We start from the raw sequence: 26772 nt of genomic DNA on the forward strand, positions 1-26772 counted from the left end.
GTATAAAAAGATTTAAATAACTTAAACGTGTTATAAACAAGTTAAACATGCTACAAACGATAAACCGAACTATTAAGTTGTCTTACAACACAAATATTTCATATTTATTAAACAAATTACATGGGTCAATATTTCATGTGATCCATTTAGTATCCGTGTTGCGACCTTTGATTCTATAATAAAACGGGTCGATTATAAGTTGACCAAAATTTTATATTATTTTTTATTTCCAAAATTTACTATCCCCTTAGTTGATTTTGGAAAAAAAAATTATATTATAATAAATCATACCAATAAACAGTGAACCGACTCAAAAACCATATAATACTAGAAGAATAAATCTAATATTAATTAGACCGGATATTTATTTAAAAAAATATTTGCTATTAAATTGTTAAATAATTTTTATTTTCATTATTCAATAAAATTACGTTAAGAAATTGCTAGTGCTGTTCTGGATACCTCTAGACGTCAGTCAGAAACTTCTCCACTTCTTCTTCTTTCTTCAAAAAAATTCATTAATCTTATTCTCTCGCTTTAACAACAACCCACCTCCCACAATCTCTCACCGAATCGCAAAATCCATTACAAGCCACTATACTCGATTCAAGAAACAAAGCGAAAAAAAAAATGGTGGGCAATGGTAACAATTACCTCCCTATGAAGATGATGATGAAGAGAAAAGAAATTGATCTTGATGAAGTCAGTGACGACTTCCATGACTTCTCTCTTTCTTCCCCAGCTCGAAAGATTCGCCGCCTGGTAATGCTTTAGTTTCTTTTCTTGTTTTTTTGTTGGGTTTTTAGTTGATGGTTGTGTTTGTAGAAGTGAATTTTATGTGGATTTGGTTGAAATTTTGCATGTAGAATGCGCAGTTGCCGCCGATTATGGAGGAGGACAGGGAGCAGGATAGTCTGCATGTGGGTTCATTGCCGATTGTCGAAGAAGATGTCGTTTCGGAGATGGCGTCTTTGGGTGATCCTGTTAATGAAGAGAGGGCCATTGTTTTGTACAAGCCTCGAATGCCGACTTCTCCCAGTGTTACTGTGAATTTGGATTCTTTCAACTTGGTTTCTGGGTTTAAGAGTGAGTGATCAAAACCCCTTTTTATATGTAGTTGAAATTTCGTTATATTGAAATGACCCATATTGATTTTAGTTCAGACTGCTATTTTTATTGAGAATAAGAAGTTATATTGAGATGTCAAAAGCTCAGTTGTTGAAGATTCAGTGCTACTAGGGTTCAGTTTTGCTATTCAATTTGGCTTCTGTTGTCATATTTTTACTGTACCATATAATATCAAGTGGGTTTAACTGCTGGGTGTAATTTATTTATGGGTTAGTACATCTATAACTGAGTTTTCTGTTCATCAGAGATTACGGATTCGGTTCAGCTGTAGAACCCTGCTCTTTTGAGCCTCGTATACGGCCTCTTGAGAGATTTTTTTCCCCAAGTTCTCTAGCTGTTTTGAGATATATGTATTGGAGTGTGAAAATGTTTTCTTATAATGTAGATTACATTAGCATTTTAGCTGCTTTCTTGCGTGTGATTGAACAATCCTGAGGAGTGTTATGGGCTATTGTTTTGTTATTTGGTCACAATGTGAACCAAGGTTTGTGAAGATAAGTTTTTGTCTTGGATCATAAGTAATATAGAAGTGCGTTTGAGGTTGTGCGGGGTAGGAAGCATCTCAATTTATCATTGTGTTTTCAGATTTTTTTTTTTTAAAGGTTATAACCAATTTTCCTTCAATTTAGAGTTTTGATGGTGGATGCTACAGAATGCTAGTATATTAGAATGATCAGTCTCTGTTGATGGTTGTAATTTTTTATCTAACTTGGTAGCTGTGCTCTGCAGATCAAATTCTTCGGGCAAGCCAAACCAGGAACACGAAATTGGTTGAGGATGAAGAATATTTGCATGACGAAAACAATGCAACAACAGACAAATGTTTAGCCGTTGTGCCCTGGGTTCCTTCCCAGTTTCCCGTTGCCTCTAACTCAGGCATGGATGCTTCCCAAATGGAGCCATCAGATTTGATGGAAGCTGATGATATGGAAGAAGCAGCAATGGACATTGAAGAGAACAATAACTCTAGCATAGAGCAAGGCCAATCAAATGAATTTGGTGGAATGAGGGAGGGTGAGGGCTTACCTCAATGGCCCCAACAGCACTGCCTGATCCCCCAGTTTCCTCAAAGCACTTCCACGCCCATCACGTGGTTCCAGTAACAAGCACTAGTACGGTATATATTTTCCTCCATCTCATAGTTTCATTATGCTATGGAGTTCTAAGCAGGATTAGTTATGTGAAGGTTAGATCTCACTAAAATGGCGAATTGGGGATGGTAGGGAAACTCCTTTTTGTGGCCATTTGTGATTTGAGGGTGATCGTTGATATGTGCTTTTTAATGAAAAGCATGTATAAAGTAATGAAAATGTTGTAGTAGTGGTAGTGGTAGTATAATGTGAAAGCCAAAATCAAATGTTGGTGTAATGCGAGAGCAATGGTGGGATTTTTTGTTTTGGAAGATCGGTGTAAAATCCCTTAAAGATGTTGCCCTGTTGATTGCTTCAATGCTTGTTGATTTGTTTAATGCAAGAGCAAGGTGGCTTTTGATGTTCTTCATGGCTTATCTGCTAGATCAATTATTTTGATAACAAGAACTTCACTGAAAAATCTGGTGAAAATGTTGAGTTGCTGAATTTCAAGTCATGAAAAACTGTGTACTTGATTGCAAACACTAATGTTAATAAAATTTCAATATCTGACAGCATTATATTTCTATAAGAGTTGTCATAAGGGTCCAAAGTAAGATAATGTTTTAATAACCAACTTGAGGTGAAACCGGCAAAGTTGTTGGGTTTTGGCTTGAACTGTTTGACTGGTCGGGTGACAAAACTTTTAAAATTGAGTAAATATATTCCTAAAAATTATATTTAAGTCTTTATAGGTTTGAAATTTAGCAAACACATCTCAAATACAAATTGGTTGGCGACACCTCAAAGGTAATCCCAATCGTTCCTTAAGCCCATTCCCTCGAAAATATAGTTAAGATCTGGTCAAAATTGGTTCGATTTTTGTGAGATCTCATCGACATCGGCATCAGTATTTCGGGCCAGATCTCACTGACGATGGTGTCAACCACCCTCTCCATCACGTCGAAAATACTCTCCTCTTCCTCCCAACCGAAACCCACCTCACCCCACCTTTGTTAGCTTTGTCAATCATCGGCAAAAGCTAGCTTTTTTTATCGCCAGTTTTTTTCGATTTCCAATCAATTCATTCACCGGAAATCAACTATGTTGCCATCATTGCACTTATTGACACTTTCAAAAACTTCAATATCCCGACCTTCAATTGTTCATCAATTATTAACCCAAATTCTAGGGTTTTAGGTGAATAGGAAAAATGTTAACCTGCCCAGTGAAGCTTCCGAGTCTTGGTTAAGCAGGTTAAATCGGTCGAGCCGTGCCAGGTTTTAAAATAGTGCGTTAAGATAACAAATACATCAATATGATATATATTTTGTCCATTCGTGATCTTAATGTGTGCCAACAAACATTAAAACAACTCTTGCAACAATATGAGGAATAATCATTTTTTTTTTATTTCTTGTTAGTCTAAGGTCATGGACTCCTATGCTGATATTTTGTATTGTAGTAACTTCATTTAGACTACTTGTGTACTTTACTTTCAGGTTGTGGGGGAGCTATGACTAGAAATCATATTATGTTTGTATTCACATGTGAGTGGTACTGTATCTTTGTTATTCACATGATACTTGAGGATACTGAATCTTGTATCACATCACTTCACTGTAACATTTGAGAAGAATAATATTAGCCCTGTTTGCTCATTCCCCATGTGAAATATGTACTGTCAAGGTCTCTTAAATAGTTAAATGTACTTTAAGCAATAAAAAATGTTACCAACTTTTATAGTCATCAAAATGACTGATATATTATATATGTATAACTAATCATCTCACAAGTGTATTATATTGTTGAAAAAATACAACTAGTTATAAAATAATTTACTAATAAAATTATGCTTACTCACAATCTTATTAACCATCTTACTATTCTGATAAATATAACGGCATAGTATAGGTACTATACGTATGGTACCCGTACTATGCCGTTATATTTTCCAGGATTATAAGATGGTTAGTAAGATTGTGAGTAAGCATAGCATTACTTATAATTTACGGGACTCAACATAGCCATTTTACAAATACTTTCTTGGTAGGAACGGGTTATGATAGAATACATCTTGGTTATCTTTATGAAATGGGCGGATTGGCTATCCCAATTCTAAAAATATTCAGTATCTTATCGACGACGCCCCTTGCATTACCAGGGCATGAGTAGTTTTGTTGCAGAATTGATAGTATGAGTTCATCTAATCACCCTCGATGAAAAATAATTATGACAAAAATATTTAGAAGATGGTATAATATCAAGTCTAATATGTTTTAATTAGACTTAAATACTAACTCATCAAGTCTAATATGGATTAATACAATATCCCCTAAATGTTAAAAAATAAATATGTCCCATTAAAAATTCAAATGATAAAAGATATAAATGATAAAAATAAATTAATGGAGTTGCTATTATTTGTTCAAAAAACGTATATACATCATCGTACTTGTTATACAAACATTTCACTAAATTTTTTTCACTTATATCTCACTTATATCTCAATTAATTCATGTTGCAAAACTCTCTGGCATTGCACTCCTATGTTCATCAATGACAATAGTACAATAATGTGGGAAAAATATCCTAAACTCTTCAAAGATGCTAACATAACTCAAAGTAAGCATAATTATAACCAATAAATAATATACAAAATGCTGTAAAAATAACCAAATAAAAGGTAGCTACCATGATAGAATCTCCCTTTGAAGGACTCTTGCAAGAAGAGGAAAAAAAGAAAAGGGAGAATGACTACAGTATACAGAGATGATCATTGTTTACAATTGTTTACAACATACAATGGGAGCTTTATGCAAATCTTCCATATTATTTGAAGGTTATTACTATGAGATAAAAGTTACATAATCAACAAAAAAATTAAAAACAAAAACAGTTAATCCAAGTCTCTGATGAGGGTATCCTTCTATCAACTTCAATACTTCTTTTCACCCTTTTTACCTTCAAGAGAGAGATGCATGAGACTGTTTCTATTATCTTCAGCAACAGGCAACTCTATAAAAGGTTAATGCCACATCGACACTGTACTGAAAACTTGCTGCCCCTATAAAATTTATATTCCAGCTAATCTTCTGAAACAAATTTCTTCTCTTTGTAGTATTTCTGCTCGCTCACTGCTTTCTTGGCATTGCGTTTCTGCATTTAAAGTCAGGTATAACAAGTTATATCATCACTCCTCGAATCAGAAATCCAGATAAGCCAGAACTAACAGAATTTTCTGCAAAACCTAAGTCCTAATGTTTTGGTGGAAGCGTAGCCAAGAAGAGCATCCAGAAATGCTCTACTTATAAATGCACAACCTATGTAGCGGACAAAGAGTTCGAAACCATATACAGATTTTACTTATCACTGCAACTTGCAATGGTCAATCTTATTTCAATGCATGATAGAGCAATCGCTGATCATATTTTCACATTACTACTATATTCTGGGAAAGGCTACCGTCTTGAAACATTTGTGTATACGTGCGAAAAATAAAAATAAGTAAAAGGGAAGAATGGTGAAATACCGTGTAGGCATCGTGGTTGGCAACTATCCTTTGGGCCACTGAAGTGGTAGTTATACTTTTAGGACTCTCGAGTAACTGGAAAATTCCCATACTCTTGGGAACTGCATATGGATCAGTTTCATCCTGCATAATGCAAATTATTTGTATAGAAGATCAGTTTTTGATTGCATGTCGACGAAGGCAGATGTAATTATTGATCAGAAAAGACAGAATTTGCGTGCTTACAATCAACAAAGAGTTGGTCTCAGCAATTGTCCCACGCACAACCAAACTGATGTTGAAAGTGGTTATCTGTGAAGTTGAAGAAAAAAATGTCAAAGGAGTTTCGGTAAAAAAATTACACGGTAAATCAGAGCCAAAGCTATTTTAAATGATGCAAATTGGGTGATTAACACAGAAAGGGAAACCAACGCCTTGCTACCAATTACATGAGATTGCAAATTTTTAAATAGTTATTAATGAAAAATAAGATATTCGACCAGGCGTGGATTAGAGAAACGAGTTCAAAGCATCACATTACAACTTAAATACATAGAACTGGCAAGTGCCTGATTAAATATTATCGATTCTACAACTATATAGCATATGTGAAAAGTAAATTTAGATAGAATACATACCACATCCTTAGTAACTTCCCAAGGTGCGCCAATGATGACTTCATCAACATAACGACAAGCCAGCACACTGAGACAACGCTCATGTAGATTCATAATCAGGTGGTGATTACCTCTGTGTTCACTGCATGAAACAGTAACTAGTTACCTTATTTGTAAACATTTCCTCTCAGTGATAGCATAAGTATAGAGCCACACACTTGTGCTTCAAATTCCACAACCATTCTTAGGATGAATGCAGAACAGAACCATGATGAGAAGTGAAATAATAACTTTAATTACCTCACAATCTGGTCAGTGTGGACTCCAACTAGAAGAAAATCTCCAAGCTGCTTAGCCTTCTTAAGAATCTGATTAAGCACAGGCATAGAATGTTATGACAGTCACCAACTGTGGAATTAGAATTTAAGAATACAAGGATGCTTGCTACAATAATCAATAGAAACACAATACCTCTACATGTCCTGCATGAAAGAGATCAAATGCCCCATCAATATACACCACACGAGCATTTGGTCCAGGTCCCTGAGATTAGAAAAAAAAAAAAAAAAAAAAAAAAAAATTAAGACACTTAGAGATAGATAACCAATCTATGCATCCCAAAAAAATTTGACCCTAAATATAAGAGGACACTAGAGAATACAAGTAATACCTTGCAATTTGAAAATTGCACAATCCTACGGGATGTTGGCAGAAATTGAGATATGTTGGCACTCTTGGATTGAATTGCTTTCTGGGGATTTACAGGCAAGGATTTACCATTACAATATTCATGAGCTTTTATATCATCCATAGAAGAAAGTATCCTCCCTACATGTAAATAACTTAAGCATCATTAGAAACAGAAACATATATACATATAATCTCAAGAAAATTAAATGATGCTCAATTGTGCTTGAGCCAAATCTTTCCAAGGAAGTCTAGATAAAATTATCCAGGTGAAGCAACAGCAGTGACAGAAAGAGCAAGAACATTTTCTATTTAAAAGAAATTTACATCTTCTCATGTCCTCATTTGCATATGATTCATCTGACTTCATATTCACCCTAAAAAGTGCTGTAGGCATATCTAATTATATGAGAAAAAAATCCTCTTTCCTGAAAAATCATAGTCGTTTGTCACAAGAGATTGATCAAGAGAATGTTAGTACCTACAATATCTGTGCTGGAGACGCCTTCTGTGCGCTTAATCTGCTTGTAGCGGCCAACTTTCTTTGCCAAAGCATAAGCATCAGTTCCATCTGGAAGCAGGCACGGATCATCACCATGTATGATGTAGTCAATCTTGTGCTCAGTGAAGAGGCGGTTCATGAACTGCTCAGTAATAGCATAAGGAGCATTGGCTATAACTTCATCCACCCACTTTAATCCACTAACAAGGGCCAACCTAGAAAATACACCAAGTGTAAGATCAAAAGACATTTGATAGTCCAGCTAACGATCTGTCCACCAGTGACTTTTGATAGTATAGCTAACAATCTGTCCATCAGGCAATGATTGGATCGTCTTTCAACATGGACACTGGTGAAATAACCTAACACTTCTACCTGCATGCCAACATCTCTACTTCCTTGAAGGGAATAGACACATATATATTTTAACTATATATATAAGCATGTTATGCATCAGACCTTTTGAATGGCTGAAAGTACCCTTTATTTGAAATTTTGACAGAATCATTAAGACTACATAAATAGTTCCAAATAAATTTCTTTTCAGTCCCAGAATATCTTTTAACGTGATTGGTCTCATCCATCTCTCAATATAGACAGATTAAGATTAAATTTTTGTGGTTCCAGGTGAGTTTTAAAGGCATTCCAGTTGTATACAAAAACTGAATTAAACTCATAAGAACTTTATTTTTGACGTTGCTCAAATGGTATAGCTTTTAAAATAAATCTTTGTCCAAATCAAAGGCTAGCAGAGATGTGAAGGAAGGGAGTGGTCCCACCAATCTATTGGGTCAAAATTCAAGATAAAATTGGCAGGTCAACACAAATTAAAGTGAATATGTTGCTTCTCTAGAACATAGTTGCACATTTAGAAACAACAATGGAAAGAATAATGCAAGAATGAAAGATTTGAAGGCCAAACTAGAAGATCTTAGGGGGGGAAAATGTACCCAATAAAAGTTTGGTGGACTTGACACTTGAATCAAATTACAAAACAATAATGAACCAAATAGCAAAACACGCATGATGTTTACCTCTCCTCCATGGACAATACGGGGGGTCCCTTATTGGCAACGATCTCCTCATCACTAACAACACCCACAACCAATTCATCTCCCAAAGCCTTTGCCTGCCTTAACGCATTGGCATGGCCAAAATGCATGAGATCAAAGCAGCCATCCATGTAAACCCTCACACGTTTCTTCTTCTCGCTTTTCTTTTTGTGAAAGATCCCAGAATCAGACCACAAATGGGGCAACGAAAAGACTCCAATTCCACCGAAATAGCTGGTGGACACGCCCAACAATGCCGCCGTGAGCATCAAACCTCCAAAGAAATGTGGATAGTAATACACCCCATCCCAAATCCAACTGTTACTTTCATACTCCATTGTCGATGTCCTACCTCAATTCCACCCTTCCTAATCCTAAATTTATACAAATCTCTCCTTGCTCAATCAGAGGAGACACCAAACCTGCAAAAATTAAGCAACCAATAACATATATCACCGCAAAAAAAAAAATAATAATAATAATAATAATAACAATAATTGAATACTGGAAATGGGATTAAATTATAACATCAACAGGCAAATATTTCAGATAAAATTGACAACTTTATGCATCTAACAAATAAAAAAAAAATGAAACTTTCAATAAAACACTAAATTACAAACATGCAACGACAAACTGCTCTTTTACCCTCGTAAACGGCCTCTTGAGAATTTTTTTTCCCCAAGTTCTCTAGCTGTTTTGAGATATATGTATTGGAGTGTGAAACTGTTTTCTTATAATGTAGATTACATTAGCATTTTAGCTGCTTTCTTGCGTGCGATTGAACAATTCTGAGGAGTGTTATGGCTATTATTTTGTCATTTGGTCACAATGTGAACCAAGGTTTGTGAAGATAAGTTTTTGTCTTGGATCATAAGTAATATAGAAGTGCGGTTGAGGTTGTGCAGGGTAGGGAGCATCTCAATTTATCATTGTTTTTTCAGATTTTGTTCTTAAGGTCATATCCAATTTTCCTTCAATTTAGAGTTTTGATGGTGGATGCTACAGAATGCTAGTATATTAGAATGATCAGTCTCTTTGATGGTTGTAATTTTTTATCTAACTTGGTAGCTGTGCTCTGCAGATCAATCTTCGGGCTAGCCAAACCAGGAACACGAATGAGGATGAGAATATTTGCATGACGAAAACAATGCAACAACAGACAAATGTTTAGCTGTTTGCCTGGGTTCCTTCCCGTTTCCTGTTGCCTCTAACCTCGGCCGGATGCTTCTCAAATGGGCCATTAGATTGTGATAAGCTGAAATATGGAAGAAGCAGCAATGGACTTGAAGAGAACAATAACTCTAGCATAGAGCAAGGCCAATCAAATGAATTTGGTGGAATGAGGGAGGGTGAGGCTTCCCTCAATGGCCCCAACAGCACTGCCTGATCCCCCAGTTTCCTCAAAGCACTTCCACGCCCATCACGTGGTTCCAGTAACACACTATTACGGTATATATTTTCCTCCATCTCATAGTTTCATTATGCTATGGAGTTCTAAGCAGGATTAGTTATGTGAAGGTTAGATCTCACTAAATGGTGAATTGGGGATGGTAGGGAAACTCCTTTTTGTGGCCATTTGTGATTTGAGGGTGATTTTGATATGTGCTTTTTAATGAAAAGCATGTATAAAGTACTGAAATGGTGTAGTAGTATAGTGGAGTGGTAGTGGTTGTATAATGTGAAAGCCAAAATCAAATGTTGGTGGTGCGGGAGCAATGGTGGGATTTTTGTTTTGGAAGATCGGTATAAAATCCCTTAAAGATGTTGCCCTGTTAATTGCTTCAATGCTTTTTGATTTGTTTAATGCAGAGCAAGGTGGCTTTTGATGTTCTTCATGGCTTATCTTCTAGATCAATTATTTTGATAACAAGAACTTCAATGATAAATGTTGAGAAAATGTCGACTTGCTGAATTTCAAGTCATGAAAAACTGTCGTACTTAATTGCAAACATTAATGTCAATAAAATTTCAGTATCTGACAGCATTATATTTCAATAAGTTGTCTAACCTTTGATATGTTTTAAGGTATACGTCAAACAATGTTTTAATAACCAATCTTGGGTGAAACCGGTAAAGTTGTTGGGTTTGGCTTGCAGTTTGACATTGGGTGACAAACCTTTTAAATTTAGCAATATATCTCAAAATTATAGTTAAGTTTTTATAGGTTTAAATTTAGCAAACATATTTCAAATGCAAATTAGTTGGCGATACCTTAATGCAATCTTAATTGTCTTTTGAGCTCATTCCCTCAAAATGGCCAAGATTTGGTCGATCGGTTCGATTCTATTAGATCTCACCGATACCGCATCGAATTTCGGGTCGATCTCACCGACACTGGTGTCGACCACCCTTCCCCTCACGCTGAAAATATTCCCACTTCCTCCTCGACTGAAACCCATCTCACCCCACCTTTGTTAGCTTTGCTAATCGTCGCAAAAGCTAGCTTTTGTTATCGCAGTTTTTTTTCGATTTTGGTCGATTCACTCACTGGAAATCATCCGTTGCCACCATGACACTTATCGACACTTTCAAAAACTTCAATATCCCACCTTTAATTGTTCTCGATCATCCACCCAATTCTAGGATTTTGGGTGGATAGGAAAATGTTAACCTGTCCAGTGAAGCTTCCGAGTCTTGGTTAAATTGGTTAAATCGGTCGGTTAAGCCAGGTTTTAAAATTGCGTTAAGATATCAAATACATCACTATGATAAATATTTTGTCCATTCGTGGTCTTAATGTGTGCCACAACATTAAACAACTCTTTCAACAATATGAGGAATAATCATTTTTTATTTCTTGTTAGCTGAGGTCATGGACTCCTATGCTGATATTTTGTATTGTAGTAACTTCATTTAGACTACTGTGTACTTTACTTTCAGGTTGTGGGGGAGCTATGACTAGAAATCATATTATATTTGTATTCACATGTGTGTGGTATTGTGTCTTTGTTATTCACATGATACTTGAGGATACTGAACACATCACTTGACTGCAACATTTGAGAAGAATTATTAGCACTGTTTGCTCATTCCCCATGTGAAATGTACTGTCAAGGTCTCTTAGTAGTTAAATCATAAATGTACTTTAAGCAATAAAAATGTTACCAATTGTTTTATATTACCAACTTTATATTACACATCTTTCACCAGAAAATTGAGTCATCAAATACTGATATATATTATATATGTATAACTAATCATCTCACAAGTGCATATTATTGTTGAAAAAATAGAACTATTTTATAAAATAATTTACGGGACTCAACAAGCCATTTTACAAATAATTTTCTTGGTAGGAACGAGTTATATGGAATACATCTTGGTTATCTTGATGAATGGGCGGATTGGCTATTCCAATTCTAAAAATTTCAATATCTTATCGATGACCCCCTTGCATTACCGGGCATGAGTAGTTTTGTTTTAGAATTGATAGTAGAGTTCAACTAATACCCTCGATGAAAATAATTATGACAAAAATATTTAGAAGATGGTATAATATCAAGTCTAATATGTTTTAATTAGACTTAAATACTAGTTCATCAAGTCTAATTGGATTAACACGATATCCCCTAAATGTTAAATAAATATGTCCCATTAAAATTCAAACGATAAAAGATATAAATGATAAAAATAAATTAATGAAGTTATGTTATTTGTTCAAAAAATGTATATACATAATACATTATCGTACTTGTCAGTGACGGATCCAATATGACATGTGGGGACTAGAGTCCCCACTCAACTTTTGAAAAAAGTCTGCATCTTATTTATTTAAATTTTATACTATAGAATTATGAATTTTGGGAACAGCTCCATGGTTAGTTTGGATTTTATTTTTGTAAAACCTTATTTTTAATCCTAGTTATATATTACATATCTTTTGTGATTTTTATTTTTATGCAAAAGGATTGTTAGTTTTTAAAAGTTTTATTATGAGTGAAAATGAAAGGAATAAAAACTGTTAGGTTTGCATTTAATTGAGGGGAGAAATCTGAGCATTTTTCATCAGAAAACTAATGTGGCGAGGTCATGGTGAGAATAAGAGAATCTTGCAGCAGCAGTTTCATAATTCAAAGAATTTGTTTTATTATAAACTGGGTGTTTTGCAAAAATGAGAAAAAGAGAGAAAAACCATAAAGAAGAAAGGAAGAAGAAGCAAAGGAAAAGAAAAAAAGAAGAGAGGGAAGAATGGGTTTGGTCAGTTTTATCTATTTGATTTTTCTGTACTTGAGTTGATGGTACTTGAGAATCAGATTGAGATTTATATTATTGACATACATCTTGTGATAAATTTGCTGATACAAAGATTGGTGATTTAGTTAAGAATTTAGTTCGGTTTAAAATTTTTTTTTACATAGTTGGTGTATAAGCTTGTGAAAGTTGCATTGGTTTTATCATTGCGATTGCACTGTTGAAAGGGTTTTTCACAATGAATCTTGTGAAAAATCGGTTATGCAATCAAATAGGAGATTAATGGATGATGATTGCTTGGTCATCTATATTGAGAAATATGTATTTGATACAATTGACTGAGAAATTATCCAACGTTTTCAAAATAAAAACTAGTTAAGGACACTTGTAAAAAATTATTTATTTTTACAAAAATTATGTTTTTGAAAATATTTATTTGTATTTTAAAACTTTCTATTGAAGCTCACTGTAATAAAATGAAAAAAAAAAAAAAAAAGTGTAGTTATTATTGGTTTAATTTTCTTTTTTTAAGTTATATTTTGCCTCCATTGAGGAAAATTCCTAGACCCGCCAGGGTACTTGTTATACAAACATTTCACTGAATTATTTTCACTTATATCTCACTTAATCTCATTATTCATGTTGCAAAACTTCGGCATTACACTCTTATGTTCATCAATGACAATAGTACAATAATGTGGAAAAATCTCCTGAACTCTTCAAAGATGCTAACATAACTCAAAGTAAGCATAATTATAACCATAAATAATATACAAATGCTGTAAAAATAACCAATAAAAGGTAGCTACCATGATAGAATCTCCCTTTGAAGGACTCTTGCAAGAAGAGGAAAAAAATAAAAGGGAGAATGACTACAGTATACAGAGATGATCATTGTTTACAATTGTTTACAACATACAATGGGAGCTTTATGCAAATCTTCCATATTATTTGACGGTATCTACTGATGAGATAAGTTACATAATCAACAAAAAAATTAAAAACAAAAACAGTTAATCCAAGTCTCTGATGAGGGTATCCTTCTATCAACTTCAATACTTCTTTTCACCCTTTTTACCTTCAAGAGAGAGATGCATGAGACTGTTTCTATTATCTTCAGCAACAGGCAACTCTATAAAAGGTTAATGCCACATCGACACTGTACTGAAAACTTGCTGCCCCTAAAATTTATATCCAGCTAATCTTCTGAAACAAATTTCTTCTCTTTGTAGTATTTCTGCTCGCTCACTGCTTTCTTGGCATTGCGTTTCTGCATTTAAAGTCAGGTATAACAAGTTATATCATCCTCCTCGAATCAGAAATCCAGATAAGCCAGAACTAACAGAATTTTCTGCAAAACCTAAGTCCTAATGTTTTGGTGGAAGCGTAGCCAAGAAAGCATCCAGAAATGCTCTACTTATAAATGCACAACCTATGTAGCGGACAAAGAGTTCGAAACCATATACAGATTTTACTTATCACTGCAACTTGCAAGGTCAATCTTATTTCAATGCATGATAGAGCAATCGCTGATCATATTTCACATTACTACTATATTCTGGGAAAGGCTACCGTCTTGAAACATTTGTTATACGTGCGAAAAATAAAATAAGTAAAGGGAAGAATGGTGAAATACCGTGTAGGCATCGTGGTTGGCAACATCCTTTGGGCCACTGAAGTGGAGTTATACTTTTAGGACTCTCGAGTAACTGGAAAATTCCCATACTCTTGGGAACTGCATATGGTCAGTTTCATCCTGCATAATGCAAATTATTTGTATAGAAGATCAGTTTTTGATTGCATGTCGACGAAGGCAGATGTAATTATGATCAGAAAAGACAGAATTTGCGTGCTTACAATCAAGAAGAGTTGGTCTCGCAATTGTCCCACGCACAACCAAACTGATGTTGAAAGTGGTTATCTGTGAAGTTGAAGAAAAAAATGTCAAAGGATTTCGGTAAAAAAATTACACGGTAAATCAGAGCCAAAGCTATTTAAATGATGCAAATTGGGTGATTAACACGAAAGGGAAACCAACGCCTTGCTACCAATTACATGAGATGCAAATTTTTAAATAGTTATTAATGAAAAATAAATATTCGACCAGTCGTGGATTAGAGAAACGAGTTCAAAGCATCACATTACAACTTAAATACATAGAACTGGCAAGTGCCCGATTAAATATATCGATTCTACAACTATATAGCATATGTGAAAAGTAAATTTAGATAGAATACATACCACATCCTTAGTAACTTCCAAGGTGCGCCAATGATGACTTCATCAACATAACGACAAGCCACACACTGAGACAACGCTCATGTAGATTCATAATCGGTGGTGATTACCTCTGTGTGTCACTGCATGAAACAGTAACTAGTTACCTTATTTGTAACATTTCCTCTCAGTGATAGCATGTATGAGCCCACACTTGTGCTCTCAAATTCCACAACTATTCTTAGGATGAATGCAGAATAGACCATGATGAGAAGTGAAATAATAACTTTAATTACCTCACAATCTGGTCAGTGTGGACTCCAACTAGAAGAAAATCTCCAAGCTGCTTAGCCTTCTTAAGAATCTGATTAGCTACTTAGGGAGACTGTAGGAGTTGGTGATCTAGCCATGTGAGAAGGTTCCAGGCTGGTTGGTCCGAGTGATGCTTTTGGCAATTCCTACAACAATTAGTTTGGCTATTCTCTATGCATGGGTGTTATAAGATTTTGCATTGGATTGACTGAGACTTAGAATCGTGAGTTAGGTGCTTGTTGGTGAGGTGGTGACTTGGTCTCCAACGTCGATCGAAAGAGGCTCCTTGCTTCCAGTTGCGTAGCAAGTCATTTGTAGTAAGATGATTGTTAGAGCCCCACGATGGGCGTCAAACTGTAGATGCAAAAAATCTACTGTCATGAAAATAGGGCCTGATCCCGTGAGGTTGAGGCTACTAACATTTCGCTAGACCTGCACACATGAAAGGGCAAGCGTGAAGCTTCCGGAAAACACCGGGGTGGTGTTTGCCATAGGCACTCTGACGCTCAAGTCAGCAAGGCTGGAAAAGATTTAATAAGAATTAAGGAGAAGAATATTTACCAGGCGTCTTGTCGGAAGCTAGGACTACGGCAGATGCGTCGGGTTCTTGGGAGCAAGAACTTTAGGAGCAAATAGATGGTTTTGAGTAGTGTAGATTGACTGTGGGAGATTGTATCCCTAATGAGAGGGCAAACCTTTGTTTTTATAGTGAACCTAAGGGGTTGGAATCTTAGTAGGACATTGAGTCATCTTTTTTGGGAGATAATCCCTATCAAGAAAGAAATATAATTTCTTGACCTTATCAGATTAAGTTTACTATTTGAGTAAGGTTCAAAATCTTAGCAGAAGAGAAAATAGAATATGACTCTGATTTTCTATTTATGGACTGTTATAGGCTAATGAGCTGCAACCCAATTCAGCTTAACTTGTAAGATAGCCCAACTCATAAAGTGGGTAGTTCACAAAGTGATTTTAAGCGTAGACCCAATCGATATTGGACTGAGGCCTTGGATCGTGTCATGTTTATTTCGTTATTGGGCATTGTTAAGCCCAAGACGATTTTTTGCTGTAACAATTTTTTTTCATAAATTCTATTCTAATAAGTTCTTCTATAAACTATACCCATATAAGCGTTATCAAACCGACCCAAACATGGTATAAAAAGATTTAAATAACTTAAACGTGTTATAAACAAGTTAAACATGTTACAAACGATAAACCGAACTATTAAGTTGTCTTACAACACAAATATTTCATATTTATTAAACAAATTACATGGGTCAATATTTCATGTGATCCATTTAGTATCCGTGTTGCGACCTTTGATTCTATAATTAAACGGGTCGATTATAAGTTGACCAAAATTTTATATTATTTTTTATTTCCAAAATTTACTATCCCCTTAGTTGATTTTGGAAAAAAAAATTATATTATAATAAATCATACCAATAAACAGTGAACCGACTCAAAAACCATATAATACTAGAAGAATAAATCTAATATTAATTAGACCGGATATTTATTTAAAAAAATATTTGCTATTAAATTGTTAAATAATTTTTATTTTCATTATTCAATAAAATTACGTTAAGAAATTGCTAGTGCTGTTCTGGATACCTCTAGACGTCAGTCAGAAACTTCTCCACTTCTTCTTCTTTCTTCAAAAAAATTCATTAATCTTATTCTCTCGCTTTAACAACAACCCACCTCCCACAATCTCTCACCGAATCGCAAAATCCATTACAAGCCACTATACTCGATTCAAGAAACAAAGCGAAAAAAAAAATGGTGGGCAATGGTAACAATTACCTCCCTATGAAGATGATGATGAAGAGAAAAGAAATTGATCTTGATGAAGTCAGTGACGACTTCCATGACTTCTCTCTTTCTTCCCCAGCTCGAAAGATTCGCCGCCTGGTAATGCTTTAGTTTCTTTTCTTGTTTTTTTGTTGGGTTTTTAGTTGATGGTTGTGTTTGTAGAAGTGAATTTTATGTGGATTTGGTTGAAATTTTGCATGTAGAATGCGCAGTTGCCGCCGATTATGGAGGAGGACAGGGAGCAGGATAGTCTGCATGTGGGTTCATTGCCGATTGTCGAAGAAGATGTCGTTTCGGAGATGGCGTCTTTGGGTGATCCTGTTAATGAAGAGAGGGCCATTGTTTTGTACAAGCCTCGAATGCCGACTTCTCCCAGTGTTACTGTGAATTTGGATTCTTTCAACTTGGTTTCTGGGTTTAAGAGTGAGTGATCAAAACCCCTTTTTATATGTAGTTGAAATTTCGTTATATTGAAATGACCCATATTGATTTTAGTTCAGACTGCTATTTTTATTGAGAATAAGAAGTTATATTGAGATGTCAAAAGCTCAGTTGTTGAAGATTCAGTGCTACTAGGGTTCAGTTTTGCTATTCAATTTGGCTTCTGTTGTCATATTTTTACTGTACCATATAATATCAAGTGGGTTTAACTGCTGGGTGTAATTTATTTATGGGTTAGTACATCTATAACTGAGTTTTCTGTTCATCAGAGATTACGGATTCGGTTCAGCTGTAGAACCCTGCTCTTTTGAGCCTCGTATACGGCCTCTTGAGAGATTTTTTTCCCCAAGTTCTCTAGCTGTTTTGAGATATATGTATTGGAGTGTGAAAATGTTTTCTTATAATGTAGATTACATTAGCATTTTAGCTGCTTTCTTGCGTGTGATTGAACAATCCTGAGGAGTGTTATGGGCTATTGTTTTGTTATTTGGTCACAATGTGAACCAAGGTTTGTGAAGATAAGTTTTTGTCTTGGATCATAAGTAATATAGAAGTGCGTTTGAGGTTGTGCGGGGTAGGAAGCATCTCAATTTATCATTGTGTTTTCAGATTTTTTTTTTTTAAAGGTTATAACCAATTTTCCTTCAATTTAGAGTTTTGATGGTGGATGCTACAGAATGCTAGTATATTAGAATGATCAGTCTCTGTTGATGGTTGTAATTTTTTATCTAACTTGGTAGCTGTGCTCTGCAGATCAAATTCTTCGGGCAAGCCAAACCAGGAACACGAAATTGGTTGAGGATGAAGAATATTTGCATGACGAAAACAATGCAACAACAGACAAATGTTTAGCCGTTGTGCCCTGGGTTCCTTCCCAGTTTCCCGTTGCCTCTAACTCAGGCATGGATGCTTCCCAAATGGAGCCATCAGATTTGATGGAAGCTGATGATATGGAAGAAGCAGCAATGGACATTGAAGAGAACAATAACTCTAGCATAGAGCAAGGCCAATCAAATGAATTTGGTGGAATGAGGGAGGGTGAGGGCTTACCTCAATGGCCCCAACAGCACTGCCTGATCCCCCAGTTTCCTCAAAGCACTTCCACGCCCATCACGTGGTTCCAGTAACAAGCACTAGTACGGTATATATTTTCCTCCATCTCATAGTTTCATTATGCTATGGAGTTCTAAGCAGGATTAGTTATGTGAAGGTTAGATCTCACTAAAATGGCGAATTGGGGATGGTAGGGAAACTCCTTTTTGTGGCCATTTGTGATTTGAGGGTGATTGTTGATATGTGCTTTTTAATGAAAAGCATGTATAAAGTAATGAAAATGGTGTAGTAGTGGTAGTGGTTGTATAATGTGAAAGCCAAAATCAAATGTTGGTGTAGTGCGGGAGCAATGGTGGGATTTTTTGTTTTGGAAGATCGGTATAAAATCCCTTAAAGATGTTGCCCTGTTAATTGCTTCAATGCTTTTTGATTTGTTTAATGCAAGAGCAAGGTGGCTTTTGATGTTCTTCATGGCTTATCTTCTAGATCAATTATTTTGATAACAAGAACTTCAATGATAAATGTTGAGAAAATGTCGACTTGCTGAATTTCAAGTCATGAAAAACTGTCGTACTTAATTGCAAACATTAATGTCAATAAAATTTCAGTATCTGACAGCATTATATTTCAATAAGAGTTGTCTTAACCTTTGATATGTTTTAAGGGTATACGTCAAGACAATGTTTTAATAACCAATCTTGGGGTGAAACCGGTAAAGTTGTTGGGTCTTGGGTTGATCAGTTTGACCGATTGGGTGACAAAACTTTTAAAATTTAGCAAATATATTCTCAAAAATTATAGTTAAGTTTTTATAGGTTTAAAATTTAGCAAACATATTTCAAATGCAAATTAGTTGGCGATACCTTAAATGCAATCTTAATTGTCTTTTGAGCTCATTCCCTCAAAAATGTAGCCAAGATTTGGTCGAAATCGGTTCGATTTCTATTAGATCTCACCGATACCGGCATCGACATTTCGGGTCCGATCTCACCGACACTGGTGTCGACCACCCTTCCCATCACGCTGAAAATATTCCCACTTCCTCCTGACTGAAACCCATCTCACCCCACCTTTGTTAGCTTTGCTAATCGTCGGCAAAAGCTAGCTTTTGTTATCGTCAGTTTTTTTCGATTTTTGGTCGATTCACTCACTGGAAATCAATCCCGTTGCCACCATGACACTTATCGACACTTTCAAAAACTTCAATATCCCCACCTTTAATTGTTCGTCGATCATCCACCCAAATTCTAGGATTTTGGGTGGATAGGGAAAATGTTAACCTGTCCAGTGAAGCTTCCGAGTCTTGGTTAAATTGGTTAAATCGGTCGGTCTAAGCCAGGTTTTAAAACAGTGCGTTAAGATATCAAATACATCACTATGATAAATATTTTGTCCATTCGTGGTCTTAATGTGTGCCAACAAACATTAAAACAACTCTTTCAACAATATGAGGAATAATCATTTTTTTTATTTCTTGTTAGTCTGAGGTCATGGACTCCTATGCTGATATTTTGTATTGTAGTAACTTCATTTAGACTACTTGTGTACTTTACTTTCAGGTTGTGGGGGAGCTATGACTAGAAATCATATTATGTTTGTATTCACATGTGAGTGGTACTGTATCTTTGTTATTCACATGATACTTGAGGATACTGAACACATCACTTGACTGCAACATTTGAGAAGAATAATATTAGCACTGTTTGCTCATTCCCCATGTGAAATATGTACTGTCAAGGTCTCTTAGATNAGGTTTTAAAACAGTGCGTTAAGATATCAAATACATCACTATGATAAATATTTTGTCCATTCGTGGTCTTAATGTGTGCCAACAAACATTAAAACAACTCTTTCAACAATATGAGGAATAATCATTTTTTTTATTTCTTGTTAGTCTGAGGTCATGGACTCCTATGCTGATATTTTGTATTGTAGTAACTTCATTTAGACTACTTGTGTACTTTACTTTCAGGTTGTGGGGGAGCTATGACTAGAAATCATATTATATTTGTATTCACATGTGTGTGGTATTGTGTCTTTGTTATTCACATGATACTTGAGGATACTGAACACATCACTTGACTGCAACATTTGAGAAGAATAATATTAGCACTGTTTGCTCATTCCCCATGTGAAATATGTACTGTCAAGGTCTCTTAGATAGTTAAATCATAAATGTACTTTAAGCAATAAAAATGTTACCAAAATTGTTTTATATTACCAACTTTTATATTACACATCTTTCACCAAGAGAAATTGAGTCATCAAAATAACTGATATATATTATATATGTATAACTAATCATCTCACAAGTGCATTATATTGTTGAAAAAATAGAACTAGTTATAAAATAATTTACGGGACTCAACAGAGCCATTTTACAAATAATTTCTTGGTAGGAACGAGTTATGATGGAATACATCTTGGTTATCTTGATGAAATGGGCGGATTGGCTATTCCAATTCTAAAAATTTTCAATATCTTATCGATGACGCCCCTTGCATTACCGGGGCATGAGTAGTTTTGTTTTAGAATTGATAGTAGGAGTTCAACTAATACCCTCGATGAAAAATAATTATGACAAAAATATTTAGAAGATGGTATAATATCAAGTCTAATATGTTTTAATTAGACTTAAATACTAGTTCATCAAGTCTAATATGGATTAACACGATATCCCCTAAATGTTAATAAATAAATATGTCCCATTAAAAATTCAAACGATAAAAGATATAAATGATAAAAATAAATTAATGGAGTTGCTATTATTTGTTCAAAAAACGTATATACATCATCGTACTTGTTATACAAACATTTCACTGAATTATTTTCACTTATATCTCACTTATATCTCAATTAATTCATGTTGCAAAACTCTCTGGCATTGCACTCCTATGTTCATCAATGACAATAGTACAATAATGTGGGAAAAATATCCTAAACTCTTCAAAGATGCTAACATAACTCAAAGTAAGCATAATTATAACCAATAAATAATATACAAAATGCTGTAAAAATAACCAAATAAAAGGTAGCTACCATGATAGAATCTCCCTTTGAAGGACTCTTGCAAGAAGAGGAAAAAAAGAAAAGGGAGAATGACTACAGTATACAGAGATGATCATTGTTTACAATTGTTTACAACATACAATGGGAGCTTTATGCAAATCTTCCATATTATTTGAAGGTTATTACTATGAGATAAAAGTTACATAATCAACAAAAAAATTAAAAACAAAAACAGTTAATCCAAGTCTCTGATGAGGGTATCCTTCTATCAACTTCAATACTTCTTTTCACCCTTTTTACCTTCAAGAGAGAGATGCATGAGACTGTTTCTATTATCTTCAGCAACAGGCAACTCTATAAAAGGTTAATGCCACATCGACACTGTACTGAAAACTTGCTGCCCCTATAAAATTTATATTCCAGCTAATCTTCTGAAACAAATTTCTTCTCTTTGTAGTATTTCTGCTCGCTCACTGCTTTCTTGGCATTGCGTTTCTGCATTTAAAGTCAGGTATAACAAGTTATATCATCACTCCTCGAATCAGAAATCCAGATAAGCCAGAACTAACAGAATTTTCTGCAAAACCTAAGTCCTAATGTTTTGGTGGAAGCGTAGCCAAGAAGAGCATCCAGAAATGCTCTACTTATAAATGCACAACCTATGTAGCGGACAAAGAGTTCGAAACCATATACAGATTTTACTTATCACTGCAACTTGCAATGGTCAATCTTATTTCAATGCATGATAGAGCAATCGCTGATCATATTTTCACATTACTACTATATTCTGGGAAAGGCTACCGTCTTGAAACATTTGTGTATACGTGCGAAAAATAAAAATAAGTAAAAGGGAAGAATGGTGAAATACCGTGTAGGCATCGTGGTTGGCAACTATCCTTTGGGCCACTGAAGTGGTAGTTATACTTTTAGGACTCTCGAGTAACTGGAAAATTCCCATACTCTTGGGAACTGCATATGGATCAGTTTCATCCTGCATAATGCAAATTATTTGTATAGAAGATCAGTTTTTGATTGCATGTCGACGAAGGCAGATGTAATTATTGATCAGAAAAGACAGAATTTGCGTGCTTACAATCAACAAAGAGTTGGTCTCAGCAATTGTCCCACGCACAACCAAACTGATGTTGAAAGTGGTTATCTGTGAAGTTGAAGAAAAAAATGTCAAAGGAGTTTCGGTAAAAAAATTACACGGTAAATCAGAGCCAAAGCTATTTTAAATGATGCAAATTGGGTGATTAACACAGAAAGGGAAACCAACGCCTTGCTACCAATTACATGAGATTGCAAATTTTTAAATAGTTATTAATGAAAAATAAGATATTCGACCAGGCGTGGATTAGAGAAACGAGTTCAAAGCATCACATTACAACTTAAATACATAGAACTGGCAAGTGCCTGATTAAATATTATCGATTCTACAACTATATAGCATATGTGAAAAGTAAATTTAGATAGAATACATACCACATCCTTAGTAACTTCCCAAGGTGCGCCAATGATGACTTCATCAACATAACGACAAGCCAGCACACTGAGACAACGCTCATGTAGATTCATAATCAGGTGGTGATTACCTCTGTGTTCACTGCATGAAACAGTAACTAGTTACCTTATTTGTAAACATTTCCTCTCAGTGATAGCATAAGTATAGAGCCACACACTTGTGCTTCAAATTCCACAACCATTCTTAGGATGAATGCAGAACAGAACCATGATGAGAAGTGAAATAATAACTTTAATTACCTCACAATCTGGTCAGTGTGGACTCCAACTAGAAGAAAATCTCCAAGCTGCTTAGCCTTCTTAAGAATCTGATTAAGCACAGGCATAGAATGTTATGACAGTCACCAACTGTGGAATTAGAATTTAAGAATACAAGGATGCTTGCTACAATAATCAATAGAAACACAATACCTCTACATGTCCTGCATGAAAGAGATCAAATGCCCCATCAATATACACCACACGAGCATTTGGTCCAGGTCCCTGAGATTAGAAAAAAAAAAAAAAAAAAAAAAAAAAATTAAGACACTTAGAGATAGATAACCAATCTATGCATCCCAAAAAAATTTGACCCTAAATATAAGAGGACACTAGAGAATACAAGTAATACCTTGCAATTTGAAAATTGCACAATCCTACGGGATGTTGGCAGAAATTGAGATATGTTGGCACTCTTGGATTGAATTGCTTTCTGGGGATTTACAGGCAAGGATTTACCATTACAATATTCATGAGCTTTTATATCATCCATAGAAGAAAGTATCCTCCCTACATGTAAATAACTTAAGCATCATTAGAAACAGAAACATATATACATATAATCTCAAGAAAATTAAATGATGCTCAATTGTGCTTGAGCCAAATCTTTCCAAGGAAGTCTAGATAAAATTATCCAGGTGAAGCAACAGCAGTGACAGAAAGAGCAAGAACATTTTCTATTTAAAAGAAATTTACATCTTCTCATGTCCTCATTTGCATATGATTCATCTGACTTCATATTCACCCTAAAAAGTGCTGTAGGCATATCTAATTATATGAGAAAAAAATCCTCTTTCCTGAAAAATCATAGTCGTTTGTCACAAGAGATTGATCAAGAGAATGTTAGTACCTACAATATCTGTGCTGGAGACGCCTTCTGTGCGCTTAATCTGCTTGTAGCGGCCAACTTTCTTTGCCAAAGCATAAGCATCAGTTCCATCTGGAAGCAGGCACGGATCATCACCATGTATGATGTAGTCAATCTTGTGCTCAGTGAAGAGGCGGTTCATGAACTGCTCAGTAATAGCATAAGGAGCATTGGCTATAACTTCATCCACCCACTTTAATCCACTAACAAGGGCCAACCTAGAAAATACACCAAGTGTAAGATCAAAAGACATTTGATAGTCCAGCTAACGATCTGTCCACCAGTGACTTTTGATAGTATAGCTAACAATCTGTCCATCAGGCAATGATTGGATCGTCTTTCAACATGGACACTGGTGAAATAACCTAACACTTCTACCTGCATGCCAACATCTCTACTTCCTTGAAGGGAATAGACACATATATATTTTAACTATATATATAAGCATGTTATGCATCAGACCTTTTGAATGGCTGAAAGTACCCTTTATTTGAAATTTTGACAGAATCATTAAGACTACATAAATAGTTCCAAATAAATTTCTTTTCAGTCCCAGAATATCTTTTAACGTGATTGGTCTCATCCATCTCTCAATATAGACAGATTAAGATTAAATTTTTGTGGTTCCAGGTGAGTTTTAAAGGCATTCCAGTTGTATACAAAAACTGAATTAAACTCATAAGAACTTTATTTTTGACGTTGCTCAAATGGTATAGCTTTTAAAATAAATCTTTGTCCAAATCAAAGGCTAGCAGAGATGTGAAGGAAGGGAGTGGTCCCACCAATCTATTGGGTCAAAATTCAAGATAAAATTGGCAGGTCAACACAAATTAAAGTGAATATGTTGCTTCTCTAGAACATAGTTGCACATTTAGAAACAACAATGGAAAGAATAATGCAAGAATGAAAGATTTGAAGGCCAAACTAGAAGATCTTAGGGGGGGAAAATGTACCCAATAAAAGTTTGGTGGACTTGACACTTGAATCAAATTACAAAACAATAATGAACCAAATAGCAAAACACGCATGATGTTTACCTCTCCTCCATGGACAATACGGGGGGTCCCTTATTGGCAACGATCTCCTCATCACTAACAACACCCACAACCAATTCATCTCCCAAAGCCTTTGCCTGCCTTAACGCATTGGCATGGCCAAAATGCATGAGATCAAAGCAGCCATCCATGTAAACCCTCACACGTTTCTTCTTCTCGCTTTTCTTTTTGTGAAAGATCCCAGAATCAGACCACAAATGGGGCAACGAAAAGACTCCAATTCCACCGAAATAGCTGGTGGACACGCCCAACAATGCCGCCGTGAGCATCAAACCTCCAAAGAAATGTGGATAGTAATACACCCCATCCCAAATCCAACTGTTACTTTCATACTCCATTGTCGATGTCCTACCTCAATTCCACCCTTCCTAATCCTAAATTTATACAAATCTCTCCTTGCTCAATCAGAGGAGACACCAAACCTGCAAAAATTAAGCAACCAATAACATATATCACCGCAAAAAAAAAAATAATAATAATAATAATAATAACAATAATTGAATACTGGAAATGGGATTAAATTATAACATCAACAGGCAAATATTTCAGATAAAATTGACAACTTTATGCATCTAACAAATAAAAAAAAAATGAAACTTTCAATAAAACACTAAATTACAAACATGCAACGACAAAACCAAGAATTTGAACGCAAATTCAAAGCTGGATTCACCAACAAAGCTCAAATCTGAAACGTACCCAGATGCTAAAACCCCAACCTGAATCCAAATCTGAATCCACCCATCAAAATGCACGTAAAAATCTCAAAAAGAAAAAGGGGTTCTTCACAAACAAAACAAGAACCAAATCAACAAAACAAAAACTCAAAACTGATTCAAAGATTCAAGCATTGCTAAAAGATTCTTGATCCAGATCGAATCTCGTTTATTTTACCTGAAAATTAGGTCTCGTTTTGCGCTTCGGTGTCGTGTCTCCTCTTTCTTAAGCGCTAAGGAGCCCCACAAATTTTGCAGAGAAACGAAGGAGCTGTCTTAAATTAATTAATTAAATAAAAATTTTGTTAAAAAAATGAAAGATATCTTTTAATTTAATAAATCAAATTTTGATTTGTTTTGTATGAAATTTGACATGCGAAGCCGAGTCTTGCTTGCTTGTCAGTTGTTTGGCCTCAATTCCATTCCGTGTGTTCTACTTTCCATTTTAATTCGTCCATTTGTTGGTTTACTATTCTCCATTTTTAGNAAAAATCAACCAAAACCAAAACCATAACATTTCAATAAAACTTTAAACCCTAATATTTAGCAAAATTCATGACTTTTCAATGTCCGATTCACTCCAATGACGGGAAAAATGATAATTTCGATGGGGTTAATCTTCAAAACTGTCAAGATTTTTTTAAATGGAAATCGGCTCCAAAGCCATTTTTTTTTTTTTTTTTTTTAAACTGGTGGAAAATGGGAGAAAAGTGGTTTTTGGTAAAATGTCATTTGGTGAG

At 35.1% G+C, this 26772-nt stretch overlaps 4 protein-coding genes across 7 annotated transcripts; 2 read left to right on the forward strand and 2 right to left on the reverse strand.

Moving 5' to 3' along the window:
• The first annotated feature begins 440 nt into the window (after positions 1-440).
• LOC116135103 lies at positions 441-2781 on the forward strand. Of its 2 annotated transcripts, none has more exons than XM_031420802.1 (3): positions 441-762; positions 876-1086; positions 1858-2781. In XM_031420802.1, the coding sequence occupies exons 1-3, from the start codon at positions 631-633 to the stop codon at positions 2229-2231; spliced, it is 717 nt and encodes a 238-aa protein (XP_031276662.1). In that variant the 5' UTR covers positions 441-630; the 3' UTR covers positions 2232-2781. The 2 variants fall into 2 exon arrangements, with proteins under 2 accessions (XP_031276662.1, XP_031276661.1); XM_031420801.1 differs by having other exon boundaries at positions 867-1086; positions 1858-2775.
• Positions 2782-4814: 2033 nt separating this feature from the next.
• On the reverse strand, positions 4815-8995 carry LOC116135147 (ethanolamine-phosphate cytidylyltransferase-like). Its single transcript, XM_031420853.1, has 9 exons — positions 8550-8995; positions 7495-7730; positions 6997-7154; positions 6798-6869; positions 6627-6694; positions 6348-6468; positions 5956-6021; positions 5731-5853; positions 4815-5357 (listed from the first exon to the last, which is right to left on the reverse strand). The coding sequence occupies exons 1-9, from the start codon at positions 8903-8905 to the stop codon at positions 5286-5288; spliced, it is 1272 nt and encodes a 423-aa protein (XP_031276713.1). The 5' UTR covers positions 8906-8995; the 3' UTR covers positions 4815-5285.
• Positions 8996-16885: 7890 nt separating this feature from the next.
• On the forward strand, positions 16886-18898 carry LOC116135112. Of its 2 annotated transcripts, none has more exons than XM_031420820.1 (3): positions 16886-17207; positions 17312-17531; positions 18303-18898. In XM_031420820.1, exons 1-3 carry the CDS (start codon positions 17076-17078, stop codon positions 18674-18676), a joined length of 726 nt encoding a protein of 241 aa, XP_031276680.1. In that variant the 5' UTR covers positions 16886-17075; the 3' UTR covers positions 18677-18898. The 2 variants fall into 2 exon arrangements, with proteins under 2 accessions (XP_031276680.1, XP_031276681.1); XM_031420821.1 differs by having other exon boundaries at positions 17321-17531.
• Positions 18899-21563: 2665 nt separating this feature from the next.
• On the reverse strand, positions 21564-26422 carry LOC116135111 (ethanolamine-phosphate cytidylyltransferase-like). Of its 2 annotated transcripts, none has more exons than XM_031420818.1 (10): positions 26211-26422; positions 25299-25738; positions 24244-24479; positions 23746-23903; positions 23547-23618; positions 23376-23443; positions 23097-23217; positions 22705-22770; positions 22480-22602; positions 21564-22106 (listed from the first exon to the last, which is right to left on the reverse strand). In XM_031420818.1, the coding sequence occupies exons 2-10, from the start codon at positions 25652-25654 to the stop codon at positions 22035-22037; spliced, it is 1272 nt and encodes a 423-aa protein (XP_031276678.1). In that variant the 5' UTR covers positions 25655-25738; positions 26211-26422; the 3' UTR covers positions 21564-22034. The 2 variants fall into 2 exon arrangements, with proteins under 2 accessions (XP_031276678.1, XP_031276679.1); XM_031420819.1 differs by lacking the exon at positions 26211-26422 and adding an exon at positions 26016-26098.
• Positions 26423-26772: the final 350 nt, after the last annotated feature.

Source organism: Pistacia vera, unplaced genomic scaffold (assembly GCF_008641045.1).
Source record: "Pistacia vera cultivar Batoury unplaced genomic scaffold, PisVer_v2 Contig294, whole genome shotgun sequence".
In the NCBI taxonomy this organism is placed as follows: Eukaryota; Viridiplantae; Streptophyta; class Magnoliopsida; order Sapindales; family Anacardiaceae; genus Pistacia; species Pistacia vera.